Here is a 16,970-nt window from a genome sequence, read left to right as displayed (position 1 = left end):
AACTAAAATGGAAATAATAATGGAAAATACTAAAATAAAAATGTAATATATAATATAATATATTAAACTTAAATTTAAATTTAAAATTTAAATTTAAATTAAATTAAATTAAATTAAATTAAATTAAATTAAATTAAATTAAATTAAATTAAATTAAATGTATGCATTTAGCAGACACTTTTATCCAAAGCGACTTACAGTTGGAGAATCGAACCCCCAACCTTGCGCTTGATAACACAATGCACTACCAATTGAGCTACGGGAACACTATATATATATAAATATAAATATATATATATATATATATATATATATATATATATATATATATATATACAGTATATACATACAGTATACAGTATTGTCTTAATAGTACTAAAGTCACACTGGTAGTTCACTATGTTTTGGAACAGTTCCTCACTTGAGTTATTTCAGAGTTGAACGAAGCTTTGTTTTGATCTTGTTGTTGTTGTGAATAGATCAGTGATATGAGCGTGTCCGCTGATGACGGCCTGTGAAACTCACGCTGGCGTTGTTTGTCCTGCGCTGTCACAACAGACACCAGGAGCCAATTACACACCCGTCTCTCACAGACGAATTAGTGAAAAGACCCACATTCACTTTTTCTAGCTGCTTTGATGCTCAGAAGTGACATAAAGCAATCAGGACATGATCCAGCAGCGGTTTGCATCGCACAATGAGATCTTCACATCACAAAACGAACATGCAGAAAAAAGGAAGCGGTTCATGAGCACTTACTTCAAGCCCTTGCTGTTTAGTGCAGGAAACAAATCATAATTTGAGGAAGGAAGACAGAGGAAAGCAGATTTTGAAATATATCAGGGTGTCATGATGACTCACTGCAGATAAGACAGTCCACATCCCATAATGCCTCACCTCAGCCTGGAGGGTCTCAAGGCGCATCATGTGCTGGTTGGTGGAGAGACTTTTCTCTTTGAAATCATCCCGTAAAGAATGAACCTGAGTAGACAACTGTTTCTCCATCTCGGCGGCCTGTGGACAAACACAGACAGTGATATCAGTAATGTGTAGATGGTCTGGATGCATTTCTTATCTTTTCAGGAAGGTTCAGATTTTTACATGTGTCCCTGGAGTCTTAAGTCAAAAATACATCATATGAAAATGATTGATTTTTTTTAATGACAAAAATCATTAGGATATTAAGTAAAGATCATGTTCCATGAAGATATTTTGTAAATTTCCTACTGTAAATATATGTAAACTTGATTTTTGATTAGTAATATGCATTGCTAAGAACTTCATTTGGACAACTTTAAAGGCGATCTTTGCACCATCAGATTCTAGATTTTCAAATATTTTTCTACACATCAATGGAACAGTTATTTATTCAGCTTTTAGATGATGTATATATATATAAAAAGACCCTTATGACTGGTTTTGTGGTCCATGGTCACATATATAATTATTAATATTATTTTAATTTAAAAATTATTAGATACTGAGCTGATTCTACTATTAATTCATTAATTTCTGTTGTATTTTATTTAATTTTTTTCAACAAACATACAACCTATTTTACATGTCACCCAGCTGATACTGTGGGTGTTTTTCCAGCCACTGGAATTAACATTTATTTATTTTCTTGTATATATGTATGTATGAGTATTTATTTATTTAGTTATTTAAACAAAATCAGATTTACAGGCAGGTATACTACAATATATGTGTTTTTAGAGCCTCTAGATTTAACAAGATATGTTGTTTATTTTATTTTTTTTAAACCATGTCTAGTCTTCGGATTTAACTATTTTATGTATTTGTTTTGTTTGTTCGCTCATTCAAAAAAATCATGTTTACAAGGTACCAGGTTTATATTTTTATTATAGGAACTATAATATGAAACTGTTTAGACTTCATAATTAACTATATTATTTTGTAGTAATTTGTAAATTTTTTATTATTATTATTATTTTGTACTTTTTTTCATTTTATCATATATATATATATATATATATATATATATATATATATACATTTTTTATTTTAAGAAATCATGTTCACAAGGTACTTGGCTGATACTATGGCATGTTTCAGACACAGGATTAAATAATTTAGCTATTTCTTTTTCTCTTCTTTTTTTTAACACTATTTCGGTTTATAAGGCACTGAGCCGATACCATGGGTGTTCTTAAAGAAATGAGAAATTAGTAGCATTTTAACTAGACACTGTAGATATCTCCAGTCTATAATAATCAATACTAACTAGTTTTTTGGACAGAAAAAAAAAATCAGTTTCATGAATCAAGAGCTGATTTGTAACCTTTTGACTCATAATGTTACTGTAGCACACATTTTCTTAACAGTAAACCATTTAGCACCTTTATTACCTTTAGAAGTTAGTTGTGTTTCAGCTGCTTTTTAAAGGTCAGTGACATGCACCGATGCAAAAAATAATTTAATTTAATCTGATTGATCATGTTATATGATTTCACCCAGAAATATTAGAAGAGAAGCGAAGCCTGTTGCTGCCCCAATAATCTATGAGCATGAGTCATAATACAGAACAACACAGAGAAACTACACCCACACACACACACACCCCCACACCCACACACACACACACACACACACATTGATCACATTGCAATATCTCGTGCTAGAAATGATCTGAACATGTATCTGGATTCTGGAATAGATTATGCAACAGGAGTTAACTACTGTATGAAGACTTTTATTAAGTTTGTTATATAATAAATAGCCTACTAAAATGTTAGTGATACGATGACCACTAAACTGTGTAATGGTTATTGTACTAGACTTTCAAATAAGCTATCACTTGTATGCGTTTTAACTTGAATAAATATTTAATGTCCTTTTTTACATTCATTGGTAAATAGCAATGATTGCTCTTTTTAATCTTGGTAATCTTTGGACTGCTTGTTTAAAAATACCATTGTGTGTGACTAGTGTAAACAATGAGAATCACTCATATGCATTTTTCTTAGAAAAAAAGAAAATTAAATCCTACCCTTAATGAGACAATTATTATACACCCATTAAAGATTCATAATGGCACATTAATGGCACATATTACTGTTCTAAGATACTAATCTGCACTTTTAAGGGGGTATGTAAGGTATAAAGTTGTTTTTTAATGGTACTGTAAAAAAAAGTGTAGGTTTTTATGAAAAAATATTTTATTTATTTATTTTTTGTAAAATGTATTCAATAGTTTTTATTTTGTTTACAATTTCGATAAAATTATATATATATATATATATATATATATATATATATATATATATATATATATATATATATATATATATATATATATATATATATATATAAAATAAATTGATATAATTTTTTCTTTTCATTGAACTTTTTTTTTTTTTTTTTTTTTTTTGCAGTGTAGCTGTTGAAACAGTATGTCTCTGTAATAGATTCCTGACTTTATTTATTCACTCATATATCTGTGATGTGATTTTTCATGAGGGTTTGTGTCTTGCATTTCCTGGCAGGATGAATCTCCTGATGAAAGACACTTTCTAAAATAAAACTCAGCTGTTTTGAGAACAAAGTGGAAACTGTTTCAGTTCCGTCACTCATCTTGACCTTGGATTCATCTTTCTGTTGCTGCAGATGAAGACTGGAGACAGATAAAGAAATGTTAGGAGCAGCAGGTTTTCACTTGTAGAGCCCTGGATCAGATTGCTGAACTTCTCATCAGTTTGATGTTGTTTAAAAAGTCATCAGGAATTCATTATTGCCCAGCTGATTCATGAAGTGATCGCAGGAGGAATCTGAGGGAGTTGAAGCTGTTTTGGTTGTTATCTGTATTTACTCTCATTTATTCTGTTGACAAGTACAAGCAGAAATGACTGAAGTTTTTCGGGAATTGTCGGCTTTATAGACTTATCTTATGCAGGTCTGTGGTTAGACAGGAAAAACAATAAAATGTAACTTCCTGTTTATCTTTACATGGTTAGTGATTAGATTTTTTATTTAAAGCTTCCCAGCTAACAAAAAATGCTTTAAGAATATTTTTCTATAAGTTATGGAAATGTTATTTCTGAATGCTCTTTAAACAATCATGCATACAGTTTTTTATGTTTTAGAAATGTCATTTTTTTTTTTTTTTTTATGTTAATGGAATATTCCATGCTATATTTTTTATAATTATAGGAATGTTACTTTTAAATGTTCTCTGAACATTCTGAAACGACTAATAACATTTTACAAAAAATTTAACTAGAATGTTTAATAAAAAATAAAAATCCATGAAAGATGTATAAATATAGTTTTTTTGTTTGTGCTAATATTTTGAGAATATTAAAAAGGTAGCACTTTATAATAAGGTTCCATTTCTTAACTATATTTAAAGCATTAACTAACAATGAGCAATACAGTGTTTTATAATCTTTGTCAACATTAGTTAATAAAAATAAAACTGTTCATTGTAAGTCTGTTAGCTCAGGACCATTAAAAAACATAAATATATATAAATTTATATATAAATAATAAATGTTGAAATCAACATGAACTAAGATTAATATAAATGCTTTAGAATAATTTTTCTTTGTAAGTTTACATTAAATAATGTAGTTAACTATGGAATCTTATTGGAAAGCATGACTTTGAACAAACATTCTTTTACATTAACATTTGTTCATAACCTTGAGAGAAACTTGCCAGAACAATCTGAGAAAGTTCACTGTTACATTAAACTGAGAGAATCGTGATTGCTCAGAGTTTGATCTTTCATAGTTTTAAAGGTTTTCCTTGTATGAGAGATAAAAACAGACAGAGAGTCAATAGTTATCATACACAAATAATAAGATGTATTATTTTATCTTTACAAGGTTAGTGATTAGATTTTTTTATTTAAACTGTTATAAAGTGTGTCTAACATTCCCATTCAATGTTCAGTAATTTTGTTTTGTCAGTTGTTTTTTTAAAATGTTTTTACAAATATAAATGTTGAGGGAACATTCCATTTCAGACTTTTTTATCATTAATGTTACATGTTCTCTGAATGTTCTGAAACAAGTAGTAACATTTAAAAAACATTTCGGGGGGGAAAACATTCCATGAATGATGCACAAATAAGGTTTTTCTGCTAATGTTTTGAGAACATTATTAAAGACCACACAACTTTCAATTAATGTTCTGTTAACGTCACTGAAATGTTTGTTCATAACTTTGAGAGAACATTCTGAGAAATATTCCCTGTTGCATTTAACTGAGAGAAAATCAATTGCTCAGAGTTTGCTTTTTCTTGGTTCAAGAGATTAAACTGAGTTCTCAGTTTTATTTTACTTAATTAGTTTTTAACCATTAACTATGATTTCGCCTCAATAAACTCCCAATTTGCTGCTTATTAATAATTAGTAAGATAGTTGTCAAGTCTAGGTTTGGGGTAGTATTAGGAATGTAGAATATTGTCATGCAGAATTATAAGTACTAATAAACAACCTATATGTTAATAATAGACATGCTAATAAGCAACTATGTAATAGTGAGAATTGACCACTAAAATAAAGTGTTAGTGAAACCACTTATTCAGTTGTACAGTATTCAGAATTTAAAATGCAGATTCACAAGTTTTCGCGCTTTATTAGTTAAAGGCTCCATCACAGCACTTTGTGAGAGGGTTGGAAATCACATTTCTATGGTAGCACATGGAATTTGATTTAACATTAGTGGTTGCCATAGAGATATATTTGGGAATAGTGATTGGTGGTGATGATTTCCCTTAGTCATCCTGTCAGAGGAGGAAACCTGTGACATTTCTGCAGTATAAACTGGAGACACGCAGATGAAATGTTAGAATGCTGGACAAAATAAAGCAATAAACCACTCCACAGTTATTTTATTGCATTTAAAGAGTGTTGAGAGGGATAACATAGCTTTTCTGTAACCCCAGGAACAGTAATAGGATAAAAGACAACAGTTTTTGTTAAAAACTAGTGTTGTCTAAGGCAAGCATCACTATACTAGTGCTGAGAGGGATGTGATCAAACCTCTATCATTATGTATTAAAGGGATAGTTCAACCAAAAATTACAATTTTGTTATGAAAAAAAACTTTGAATATTTTTGTTAACCAAATAGTTGCATTGACTTTTATAGTATGTAAAAAAAAAAAATACTATGGAAGTCAATGGCTACCAGCAATTGTTTGGTTACTAACATTCTTCAAAATTTCTTCTATATAACAGAAGATAGAAACTCGTACAGGTTTGGAATAACATGAGGCCAAATGATCATGTCAAATTTTAATTTTTGGGTAAACTATCCTTTTAATATTCTATATATAATCTATATTGATGTATAATATTTTATAGCCACCAAGCAACCACCCAGAAGACACTAGCAACAGCATAGCAATACTTTTACACCATTGCAGCTACTATACCTAGAAACCAGCCTGAAATAGCAACCATGTTGCAAACTCCTAAAAACCTCACAGCACACCCATATCGAGTGAAATCAGTCTCAATACATTCTAAGTAAAGACATTAATGTTTATTTAGATGCACATTCTGATGCTTGCATTTATGAATGGAGTCTGTGCCTGTCACATTTGCGAATTGCTGTGCACACGTGTAGTTCTCATGTGATCAATTGTGAATTGGCGTGCACGCATGTGGATCCCTTGCATGCATTAGTGGATCGCTGTGCACACATGTGGCTCTCTTCCGTGCATGTGTTGATTGCTGTGTACATGTGTGGATCTCGTGTGCATATTTGTGGGAGGTATTGTTTAAACGCCATAAACCAACTTCATAGCAACCCCCTGGCAATTTACTAGCATCATAGCGTGTTTCCAGCTGTTTTACTTCAAAATCATAGCAGGGATCAGAGGTTTTCTTCTTCTTTTTAAAGCTTTATCAGTGCTCCGGCTGTGTGAGTACACCATCAGCATTTCCAATGCAGGACACCAGTGAAAATATAATCAAAATGATCATTTATTTAAGTCTCAGAATCACCCCATCTAGATAATGAAATGTAGGTCTATTTTGTTGTGTGTCCACCCCCTTCACCCCTCTCTCTAAACCTTTGTAATGTAATTAGTGAAATTCCTCTCTCTGATCAGATTAGGCTGCTGGGGTTCAGGCGTTTTTGACAACCCCCTGCTTCCAGACAGACGTGCATGTGTTGGTGTGTGTGTGTGTGTGTGTGCGAACGCAACAGAAAGCATCTGTCCAACACAGCACAATATGTTCAGTATATTAGCTGAACATTTATGCTGTCTGTATTTGCTAAGCTTTACCTATGAGCTGCTCTACTTCATTATCTAGCTATGTTGTCACTGTATGGCAAGCTGATTTAACATTGAGTCCTTAAAAAACAATATCAATTATAAAACAATTTATCTAGTTGATGCTGCATTTTTTATATACTAGTAACTAATCCATTAAGAGCTAAAGCTTCTAATAGTTACTAGTGCTTATTCTTTAGATACTAGTAACTTTTTAAATAGACTAGTACTTATTAAATACTATTTATTATTTATTAGATGTTAGTATTATTTCAATAGTGACTGGTAACACATTTAAAATTGTGCCATTGATTCTATGGGGATCTGTCATTCAGATATCAGCTATTCAGTTCTGATTAGTATGTATGCCAATAGTAACTAATATATAGAAGTATTCATTAGATACTAAAAATATATTTATTAAATGCTATTACTTTTCATTAGATACTAGTACATATTTAATTGATACTAGTAGATATTAGTATATTTTGTAATTGTAACTAGTATTAAATCTTTTTACATTATAATATCTTATTAAATGCAACTGATTTTTAAACTTGTCTTATGTAATGACTAGTCAGAATGACCACTGCAGAGTTCAATTAAAAATCTTGAACATTTGGAATTAGTCCTAGTGTTGAATACAGTTTATGTGTAATAAGCACTAATATCTAATAGATAAAAAAATTGTACTATATATTGAAAAGGTGTATATAATAATAGGTACTAATACCCAATGAGTAACTTCTAGTATATAAAAAATTATGTATTAGACACTTTTGTAATATATATTAGTCAAAACAAAATGTTTTTGGGCCCCAAAACATTCTTATTGCTAAGTAGTTCTTAACCTATTCCTTAACCTCTCTCTTAATCTTATGGCACGATTCCCGACACGTTTGTACACTAAGTATATGTTCTGTAAGTCACACTTTCGTAAGGATGGTCTGGACCATTCGTAAGCTCTCTCTTAGCGTTGTTTGAGCTCAAGACGCCAGTCGCCGCCACTGTGCAGCAGTCTTTAGAAATCAGCGCAGTACAAGTCAAACTATGCGATGTTGACAATGTTGTGGCTCAACAATGATTTTATGTTATGGACATTTTAAGACTAATAATGCTTTAATAATTTTTATTAGCTTTTATATGCTTTTATTTAAATGCAGAGCCGTTTAGTCCATGTCAATTTTTTTATTCGGCAAAACTTAAGCCATTTTGACATTTTGTCTGACGTGGCTATATTTAAAAAAATTCGCCTCCCAAGACAACTCATTATGGAGCTGCTAGACCTTCTCAGACCTGGGCTAGCCAGGCTAACATGGCGGAGTTTTGCTTTAAGCCCTGAAGTCCAGCTGCTTGCAGCGCTAAGGTTTTTAGCTACAGGGAGCTTCATCGAGGTTGTGGGAGAGGGCTACGGCCTAAGCAAGACCTCGGTGTAAATGTGCATCCACACTGTCACCAACACCCTTCTGTGCCATGACGGGGATTACATCCCATTGCTGGCATCCCCAGAGTCTTGGGCCAATCCATTATTATAGTGGACCACAAGGGTGTGATCTCCAACCTGGTGGCAAGGTCCAGCAAAACTTCAAGTTCCTCTGATGAGAAGCTTGGTGCCCTTTTTTACGTTGCTTCCCCACCATATTCTGTATCTATCTCTCTCTCTCTCTCTCTCTCGGTTCATTGTAGATAGGTTACTTTTAATTGAAAACAAACCAATGGCAATCAATCCCGCATTAAACAGAAGTAACTGCAGCTGCTTGCCAATCAATTCTGATTGTAAAGTACCTAGCCATTAATATGAAAGTCTATTACATCATTTTTAGAAGTCGTTAAACCTATGTCACGAAGCGGCACAAGTGGCACAACGGGATAAGGAGGGTGGATGATTAGCGAGGGATACCCGGTCAGTCGTGTGAACATATTACTGACAATTTGATAATTTAATGAATAGTCTATATTTTACAGATAACTTAAACTATGTTCAAATATATGTTACTGGAATAATTTAAGGAATTTTTCATTTGTATAGAACGTGTTGTCTTTCTTAATGCTGTAATGCACCTTCGCGTGAAGTGGAAAATCGATTCATGAGCAATCGATGCCAACTAATTCAGCACCTTCACTTGGGACAGCGCCTTTGTAACATTGAACGTAAGAGGCAGCGAGTTAAGAAGCTTCCTAAGGGACACTTTGGGGAACACATTTAGAAACATAAACAACTTTGGTTAGATATATCTTTCTGGTCTTTTTAGCGCGCTAAGAGTGAGCGTTATCGGGGAACCGGGCCCTGAATAGTTACTAGTAACCAATGAGTAAGTACCATTATATAATATTAAGTACTAGTATCTATTTGATAGGTACTAGTATCTAAGAAATTAGTAATAGCACTAGTATCTATTTAATAGTTACTAGTATTTAATGCATAAGTACTGGTTCTTAATATAATAGATACTAGTATCTAAAAATAAGTACTAGTAGCATGTAAATATATACTTGTACGTTTTATAGATAAAACAGCTTAGCATAGTCACTGTCGCTCCAGAATAATTTTTTTATTGCATTCATGTTTTATTTCTATGTCAACTTTTTCTCGGGTGTTTCTCTTTAAAGACCATTGAGAGAAATAAAAATGCAATTGTTTCACATATTAAAAATATATAACTATAAAGTCATACTAAAAAAAAAAAAAATCATGCAGTTCAAGACATTTTTATATCTCTTCTTAAACTCTTCTTTAGGTTTTTTTTTATCAGAAGAAGGAGCAGGAGATTGTTTTATCCTAATTAATCTTAACATTGTATTGAAGAAACAATCAAAATGTTAATGAAATCTCATTTGTGATTTCTTTTTCTTTAGGTTGTTGCTTTATATGTAAGTCATCCCACAGTTTTTGTTGTCCTGTCTTGCTCGATTTCAGTCGGCTGGATGTAATGTTATTAAAGAGGATCTGGATTAAAGCCTTATCCCACCTGAATTCATCCAAGTGTCTCTCTGCCTTATGTCATTTTCTGTCACTTGTCCCACAGAAGGAAGGTCATCTGAGTTTGCAGGTCTAGATCCATTAGCAGATTTGTCAAGCGTATTTAGTTGTCTTATACTCAGAGCCTCTTTCTTGCTTTTGAGAACATCTCTGTCAGCAACTGATTAGTTTAATAGCTTTAAAAAGTTAAAAACACTACCGATGTTAACCAGTCAAATGACCGTGTGGCCAAGATGTGACTAGTTCATTCTAGTAGTTACTGTAGATGGTAGATGTTGTAGCTACACCATTCAGATAACAAAAAGCATCTTTCTCAGTTGATGGTCATTTAAAATGTGGTTTCAAAGGCAACGTTTCTAATTTTCATTTATGTACAAAAATAATAATTACTAAAACTGGAAAAAAATGCATTCACAAAAAAACTAAAATGAAAAAAAAAAAAAAAATATATATATATATATATATATATATATATATATATATATATATATATATATTATATTATATTATATTATATTATATTATATTATATTATATTGTTATTATTTCAGCTTATGACCAAAGCACCATTTTTAATTTAGTTTAAGTTGAAGTACTAAAATAACTAAACAAATTATGAAAATTCGCAAAATAAACCAGTAAAAATTAAAAACATTGACAACAAAATTACTAAAACCTAAACTAAAATTAAAATAAAAACAACAAATATATATATAAAAAAAATTGTTCAAAGTATTAACAAAAATAATAATATCAATGATAAATCCAAAAAAATAGTTCTAAATAGTTCTTTCAGAAGGACTGTTTGCTTTTTTTTATTATTATTTATTTTAGTTTCCAGTGGATCAAAATAAATGGGTTTCATTATTTATTAGTCCATTATTTTCTGAGATCATGTTTTGGTTTTGCTGGTGTTTTTGCCCTCAGCTGGAAGCCCTTGTGTTGCCACTCTTGATTAGTTTATCAGCATTGATTCTTCTTACATTTGTGTGTGAATATTAATTATAAAACTAGGATTGACAGTTTTAAAGCATGTTATTGACAACTGCAGTAAATCTGAATGTTAAAGTCATTAAGACTGAAGTTCAAAGCGGTTTGTCAGGGCAACGCGGCTGTCTCGATACAGGAAGAGATTGTTGTCTGACCTCAGCTGCATCATTACCACAACACCACAGCCGTCCCGGGGCAAAATCAATAAGACTCAATGAGAATTCAAATACGCCTGTGAACAAGAGTCGCACATAGAAACGCAACCTTAACTCAATGTTGCATTTAACCTGCAAATCTCAATTTCCTGCCAAATCAATAAAACACCATCATTGCTTAGAAATTACTGTATTTATTCAACATTAGCAATTAATCATTTAGAATTTCATCATGTTTCAATGTGACTTCAGCCAGTGTGATGCAAAAACAAATATGTGATTATTAAAAACTATTTATTGATATCAAGATATGATGTTATGCAAAAAATGATGATGCAACATTTTTTTTTAATCCTTCAACAAGGCCTTTAAAAATGTAATTCACTGTTTAAACATCCCTGAGTGGAGAAAGATATATTTTGCCTGCAGAATGGTCTAGTTATGACATAACTACTAACTAACTGATGAAGCTAACCAGTCAAACAACACTGAACAGGGATGTTGTATTAATATTAGCTATGTTACCACATGACTGCATTAAAATAACATGGATTTTGATGTTAACAGCAACTTTTATTGTTAACTAAAACTATAACTAACCCCCCCCCCAAAAAAAATAAAATTAACATTTCCTTAAATAAAATATTTGTAAAAAACAAAAAAACAAAAACAAACTTTTAACTCATTTTTTTGTTTTAAGTTGAATTGCTAAAATAATTAAATAAACTGAACTGACTTGACTTGCAGAACAGACCTGTGGCACATTTTTGGTTTAGTAGTTTTACACATTTTTGTATTAAAGTACCATAAATGGACCTATGCAACACAGGCGAAACTGCAAAATTGTGTTCTCAAACACATAATTCATGTTATCAAAGATATCCTGTTTGCTGGCCATGACACATTCAAGTGCAATAGTTGTGAAACAGACCGATTTTCAATTCAAACACAAAGATGCTGAAAAATTGTGTCTTTGAACAGTTTACTTCTTCGTCACCCTCATTCACTGGCAACAGTTAAAGGTTATCATCTTAATTTTCTGTGCGTCTTCAAGGTTGACCTGCTGGATTGTCAGACAGGTAGATCGGATAGTTTTGAGCCGCACAGCTGTTGAATTATTGAAAACGGACTGGAGCATAGTGGAATTTTGATGAGTTTGTGTAAAGCAGTGTTTCTGGAAGATGAAGGGACACACTCTGTGCCTTAGCATGAAATTTATTCATAGCATGTGTGTTGTTTTCCACCTTTCTCTGTAATGTGCCTTGCCTTTTCTATTATTTATCATTATTTAGTTTTTTTAATTATAATTTTTTTCTTTCCTTTTTAAATAGATTTTTAATATTTCTTTTTTTTTACATTGCATTACATATATTATTTTTCTTGAATTATTTTAAATTTTTATTATCAAATTTCATTTTCTTTATCATGACTATATAAAGTGGCATTTTGCATTATTTGTATTATTATATTTGTTTTTTTTATTTTTCTATACTTTTTATAATTAATTTTAATAATATATTTTATATATATATATATATTATTTTCTTTCTATCATGGCTATATAAAGCAAATTGTAATTAAATTGTGCACAAAATGTGCTATAAATAAATGTGCTTTGTCGTATCTGACGCTACAAGTATATCAACAGAAACAGGCTGCATTCGATAACATAAACAAACTCCAGCCAAAAATAAATAAATAAATACTACTATAGAGCAGATTTGGCTTAAAGTAAAAAAAAAAAAAAAAAACGGACCATTTCTTAATCTTGAAATCTAAGGTTTACAGAGCTGTATTCTGCGAAACCCATCTACATCCAGTTGTTTTGGGCTCATCTGACCCCCTGCAAGCTGTGCCCATATCAGGCTGAACATCTCACTCACCCTGCTGAGCTGCTCCAGCAGGCGATGGTTTTGTTCTGACAGCTCACTGATGGCTCGGCTCTTGTCACGGTCGGCCTCACGCAGCTGCACCTGATTTCTCTCCAGCTCTCCCTGCAGCTGTTGCACATCTGTCTCCAGTTCGGCCACCCGGCCTTCCCACTCGCCCTCACGACTCTCCAAACGCCGTCGCAGCTCGTGCTTCTCCTGCTCCAGGAGCTGATAGAGAAAGACCAGGGTCACTGACATTTGTTGAGGAAATCGCTGGACTTACCAAAGTTTGCCAGGTTAGTGGCATCAAATCTTTAGTAGATATTAATAGTTCTGTTTAACGCACTTAGTAGCAAATACACTAGTACTATGATAAAGCTACCAAAACTACTGTTTTTAACTACAGTACAATGTTCAAAAGGTTTAGGGCCAGTATGATTTTTAAAAAGTAATTAATGCTTTTATTCAGTAAGGATTTATTACGGTGACAGTAAAGATGTTTATAATTTTACAAAATATTTGAGTGTTCTATTCATCAAAGAATCCTGAAAAATACAATGTATCAGTTTCCAAAAAAGTTTTAAGCAGCACAACTTCTTTTTAAAATTCGAAAATAATCAGAAATGTTTTTTTTGTTTTGTTTTGTTTTTTTTTTTTGCAGAAAATCAGCATATTAGAATGTTTCTGAAGGACTGGAGTAATTCAGCTTTGATCACAGGAATAAAATATATTTTTTAAAGATATTACAGTATAATACAGTTATTCAAAACTGTAATAATATTTTACATCTTGTACTGTATTTTTGATCAAATAATTGCATCTTTGGTGAGCAGAAGAGACTTTAATTAAACAAGAATATTTGTGAAATAAAGTACCTTTGGAAATTTCGAAGTGCTCTATGATCTGATTTTTCTCTATGCTGGTAAACTGTTGTGGCATCAAATAATTAAAATAACCCGCCCACAAATGACATGTAAAACAGAAGCATATGATTGGTTGCCTTATATTTTTATCAAACACTCTCAGAAAAAAAGGTACAAAAGCTGTCACTGGGGCAGTGCCCTTTCAAAAGTATTAAACTGCACCAATTAGGTACGAAAATGTTCCGTTTAAGTATTATTGTGTACTCTTAAGGTACTACTCTAGGGATAAATATGGTACAAATTTGTACCTTTTGAAAAGGTACCACCTCAGTGACACCTTTTGTACCTTTTTCTGAGAGTGTATGGTCTTAAAAGGTGCCCGAATAAGCTGTAATGTGGACTGATGCTAGTCAATGATAGCCAGACATTCAGATTTCATGGTCTGAGACTTCCCAAAGTTCTCATGCCATAAAGGGCCAGTCAGGTTGAGTCCCGGGCCCCTCTGAGAGCTCCTGCTATAATTGCAGAAAATGAAATCTGGCACTGATTAAGGGCCATGAAATCCACTGTGACGGCTATCAATGCAATTAACTGTTAGAAGTCATTTCAGTGCTGATTATTTGCTTTTGTAAGAGGATGAAGGATTCCTCAAATTAGTCTGGAAATATGAGTAAGGAAAAGACACCGAACTGGGATATGGATTAAGACAAGAGGTTTAAGTCAAAGATGTGAACTGGGCCAGGAGGGAGAGTTGCATGGAGAAGAGTCTGGCCCTCAGAAGAGAGCCAAAGCATTTCTGAAACGACCATAAGAGCTCGTATAGATCTGAACCAGATTCAGCGCTTCACACAGTCGACATTCAGTGACAGTAAACGCTTGGGTCTTGACAAACAGCCGTTAGTTGTGGTTCTAGTTGTTTCCTCAAGCCGTTCACCATACTTTGATGACTTTATAAAAATCTTAATATAATATAATATTAGTCTTAAAACCATTTGCTTTTAGGATTTATGCATATTTTGGTGCAATTAGAAACCGTTTTGAGCACAGCTGCAGTTGGGAACTCTTCAGCAGTTCAGCATGAGGAAGAAACTGGAGACTAACAGTTTGAGACTAAATGTGTTCGACTCATTTAAGTGATTATGATACATCTTGATTAATAATTAAAAGGCAGACTGACTGCACACCAATTTAAACAACACATGCCAGTGAAATCAATCACAGCACTAGAGTATTAAATTACACTCGTAAAAATAAAGCTTCCTGATTTAAGTGATTATTGATATTTTGGGGATTTGCTTTTCTTTCTTTTTTTGTTTTTATTATAGATTACTATGAATAATTTATCAACTGAATTGTATCCAATTCTTTAAACGCTACCATTTATTGCACTGCCTTATGTTCATGTGTGTGTGTGTGTGTGTGTGTGTGTGTGTGTAAAATACAATATTCTTAATTAACAAATATAGCATTTGTTTAAATAGTCATACAATTTTCAGTCAGTTCAGATTCAGTCCCATTCACCAACTTTCCATTATGCACTGGGCATGAAAACGTACTATGTTTGCATTTTGCTGATTTTTATCAATGTTTGGAGTTGTAACTTATTGTGAGCTCAGGATACGTTCGTTTAAAATAAATAAATAAATAGATAAAAAATAAAACAAAAATATTAACAAAACAAACAAGTTATTTGTTACCCTACCCGTATTGCATCTAAAAAAAAAGAAAGAAAAAAAAAGTTGATTATTGTGTCGGAAATATATTGTACGCTGAAACCAATTAGCTGGAAGAATCCAATGGCAGAAATTTCCAAATACTTTTTTTTTTAATGCAAATTTTTTGCAGTGTATAAACTCAAATATAGTGTTAGAGTTCCTCACTTCGAGTTTGTCGTTTAAATCCTTGGTCATGTTGTCATATTGCTTTGTGAGGTCTTGGTTCCGTTCAAGTAGAGCTTTGCCCAGTTTAGCAGCAAGGACCAAATCCTTCTCTTTTTGCCGGAAGAGCGACAGCAGGTCAGAATTCTGTCCGCTCACAGGTGCCTCTGAGGCGGATACATCCAGGTCCTCCTCCCGTTCGCGGGTGAGCATGGCCAGCTCCTCCTCCAGAGCCATGCCGAGCCCCCCGGGCGCGGTGTGTAGCAGCGTGAGGGTCTGGTATTCCCCGGCGGAGTCTGGCGAGTTTTGGCGGCTGGGATCCAGCGCTCGGTCCATGCGGTCGCTGTCCAGCTGCGGTGGTGCTGAAATAACGCTGCGCAGATCGAGGCAGGACGCGGACATCGCCGGAAACACGACAGATCGAGCGCTTTAGACCCGGTGAGCCCGCTTTAGTCCTGGGTCCAGGTGACCTGCTTGGCTCTGGGTCGATAGTAACGCCATGGAAATGGATCAATCGTATCCAGTATGATTATATGCGCTTTATCAGGTATCCGGTGACAATTAATTGATCACTGAATCCAATAAAATCCATCAAGCTTCGCTAAATCAGTGTAAAACACTCTCGAGATGGCTGCTCATCACGTTAACCCCCTTGATGATCACCGTCCAGTCGTTGTGTCCACTCCAGAGCACCGGGGTCCCGGTTATTCCCCATTATTGTCGCCCCTAACTCACATCCCTGGCCTATACGACACCCAAATACACGGATTGCTCTCGCGCAAGAGCCTCCTCCCAAACCTCTCTGCGCCCGTGACGTCAGCTAATCAACCTGCTCATCGTAGCCGCCCATTGGTGGATTGTGATAACGCCATATGCTATAGAAGAACTGGGTGAATGACATATGATTGTCACTGGTGTATTGGGGATTACAGTATGTTCTTGAAGGTTAATGACTTCTCATTGATACAGTCAAAACTGGCCTTTTC

General features: G+C 33.3%; 1 protein-coding gene across 1 annotated transcript in view; it reads right to left on the bottom strand.

The window, feature by feature from the left end:
• LOC128019029 (BICD family-like cargo adapter 1) overlaps positions 1–16,766 on the bottom strand; it is a 39,264-nt gene extending 22,498 nt beyond the window's left edge. The window contains exons 1-4 of the mRNA XM_052604975.1: positions 15,988–16,766; positions 13,257–13,472; positions 898–1,014; positions 760–771 (exon numbers count right to left, since the gene is read on the bottom strand). Coding sequence (XP_052460935.1) covers positions 760–771; positions 898–1,014; positions 13,257–13,472; positions 15,988–16,386 — 744 coding nt within the window. The 5' untranslated portion in view covers positions 16,387–16,766. The remainder of the gene's footprint in view (positions 1–759; positions 772–897; positions 1,015–13,256; positions 13,473–15,987) is intronic.
• Positions 16,767–16,970: the final 204 nt, after the last annotated feature.

Source organism: Carassius gibelio, chromosome A8 (assembly GCF_023724105.1).
Source record: "Carassius gibelio isolate Cgi1373 ecotype wild population from Czech Republic chromosome A8, carGib1.2-hapl.c, whole genome shotgun sequence".
NCBI classification, from domain to species: domain Eukaryota; kingdom Metazoa; phylum Chordata; class Actinopteri; order Cypriniformes; family Cyprinidae; genus Carassius; species Carassius gibelio.
This window is presented reverse-complemented; position numbering and strand designations above follow the sequence as displayed.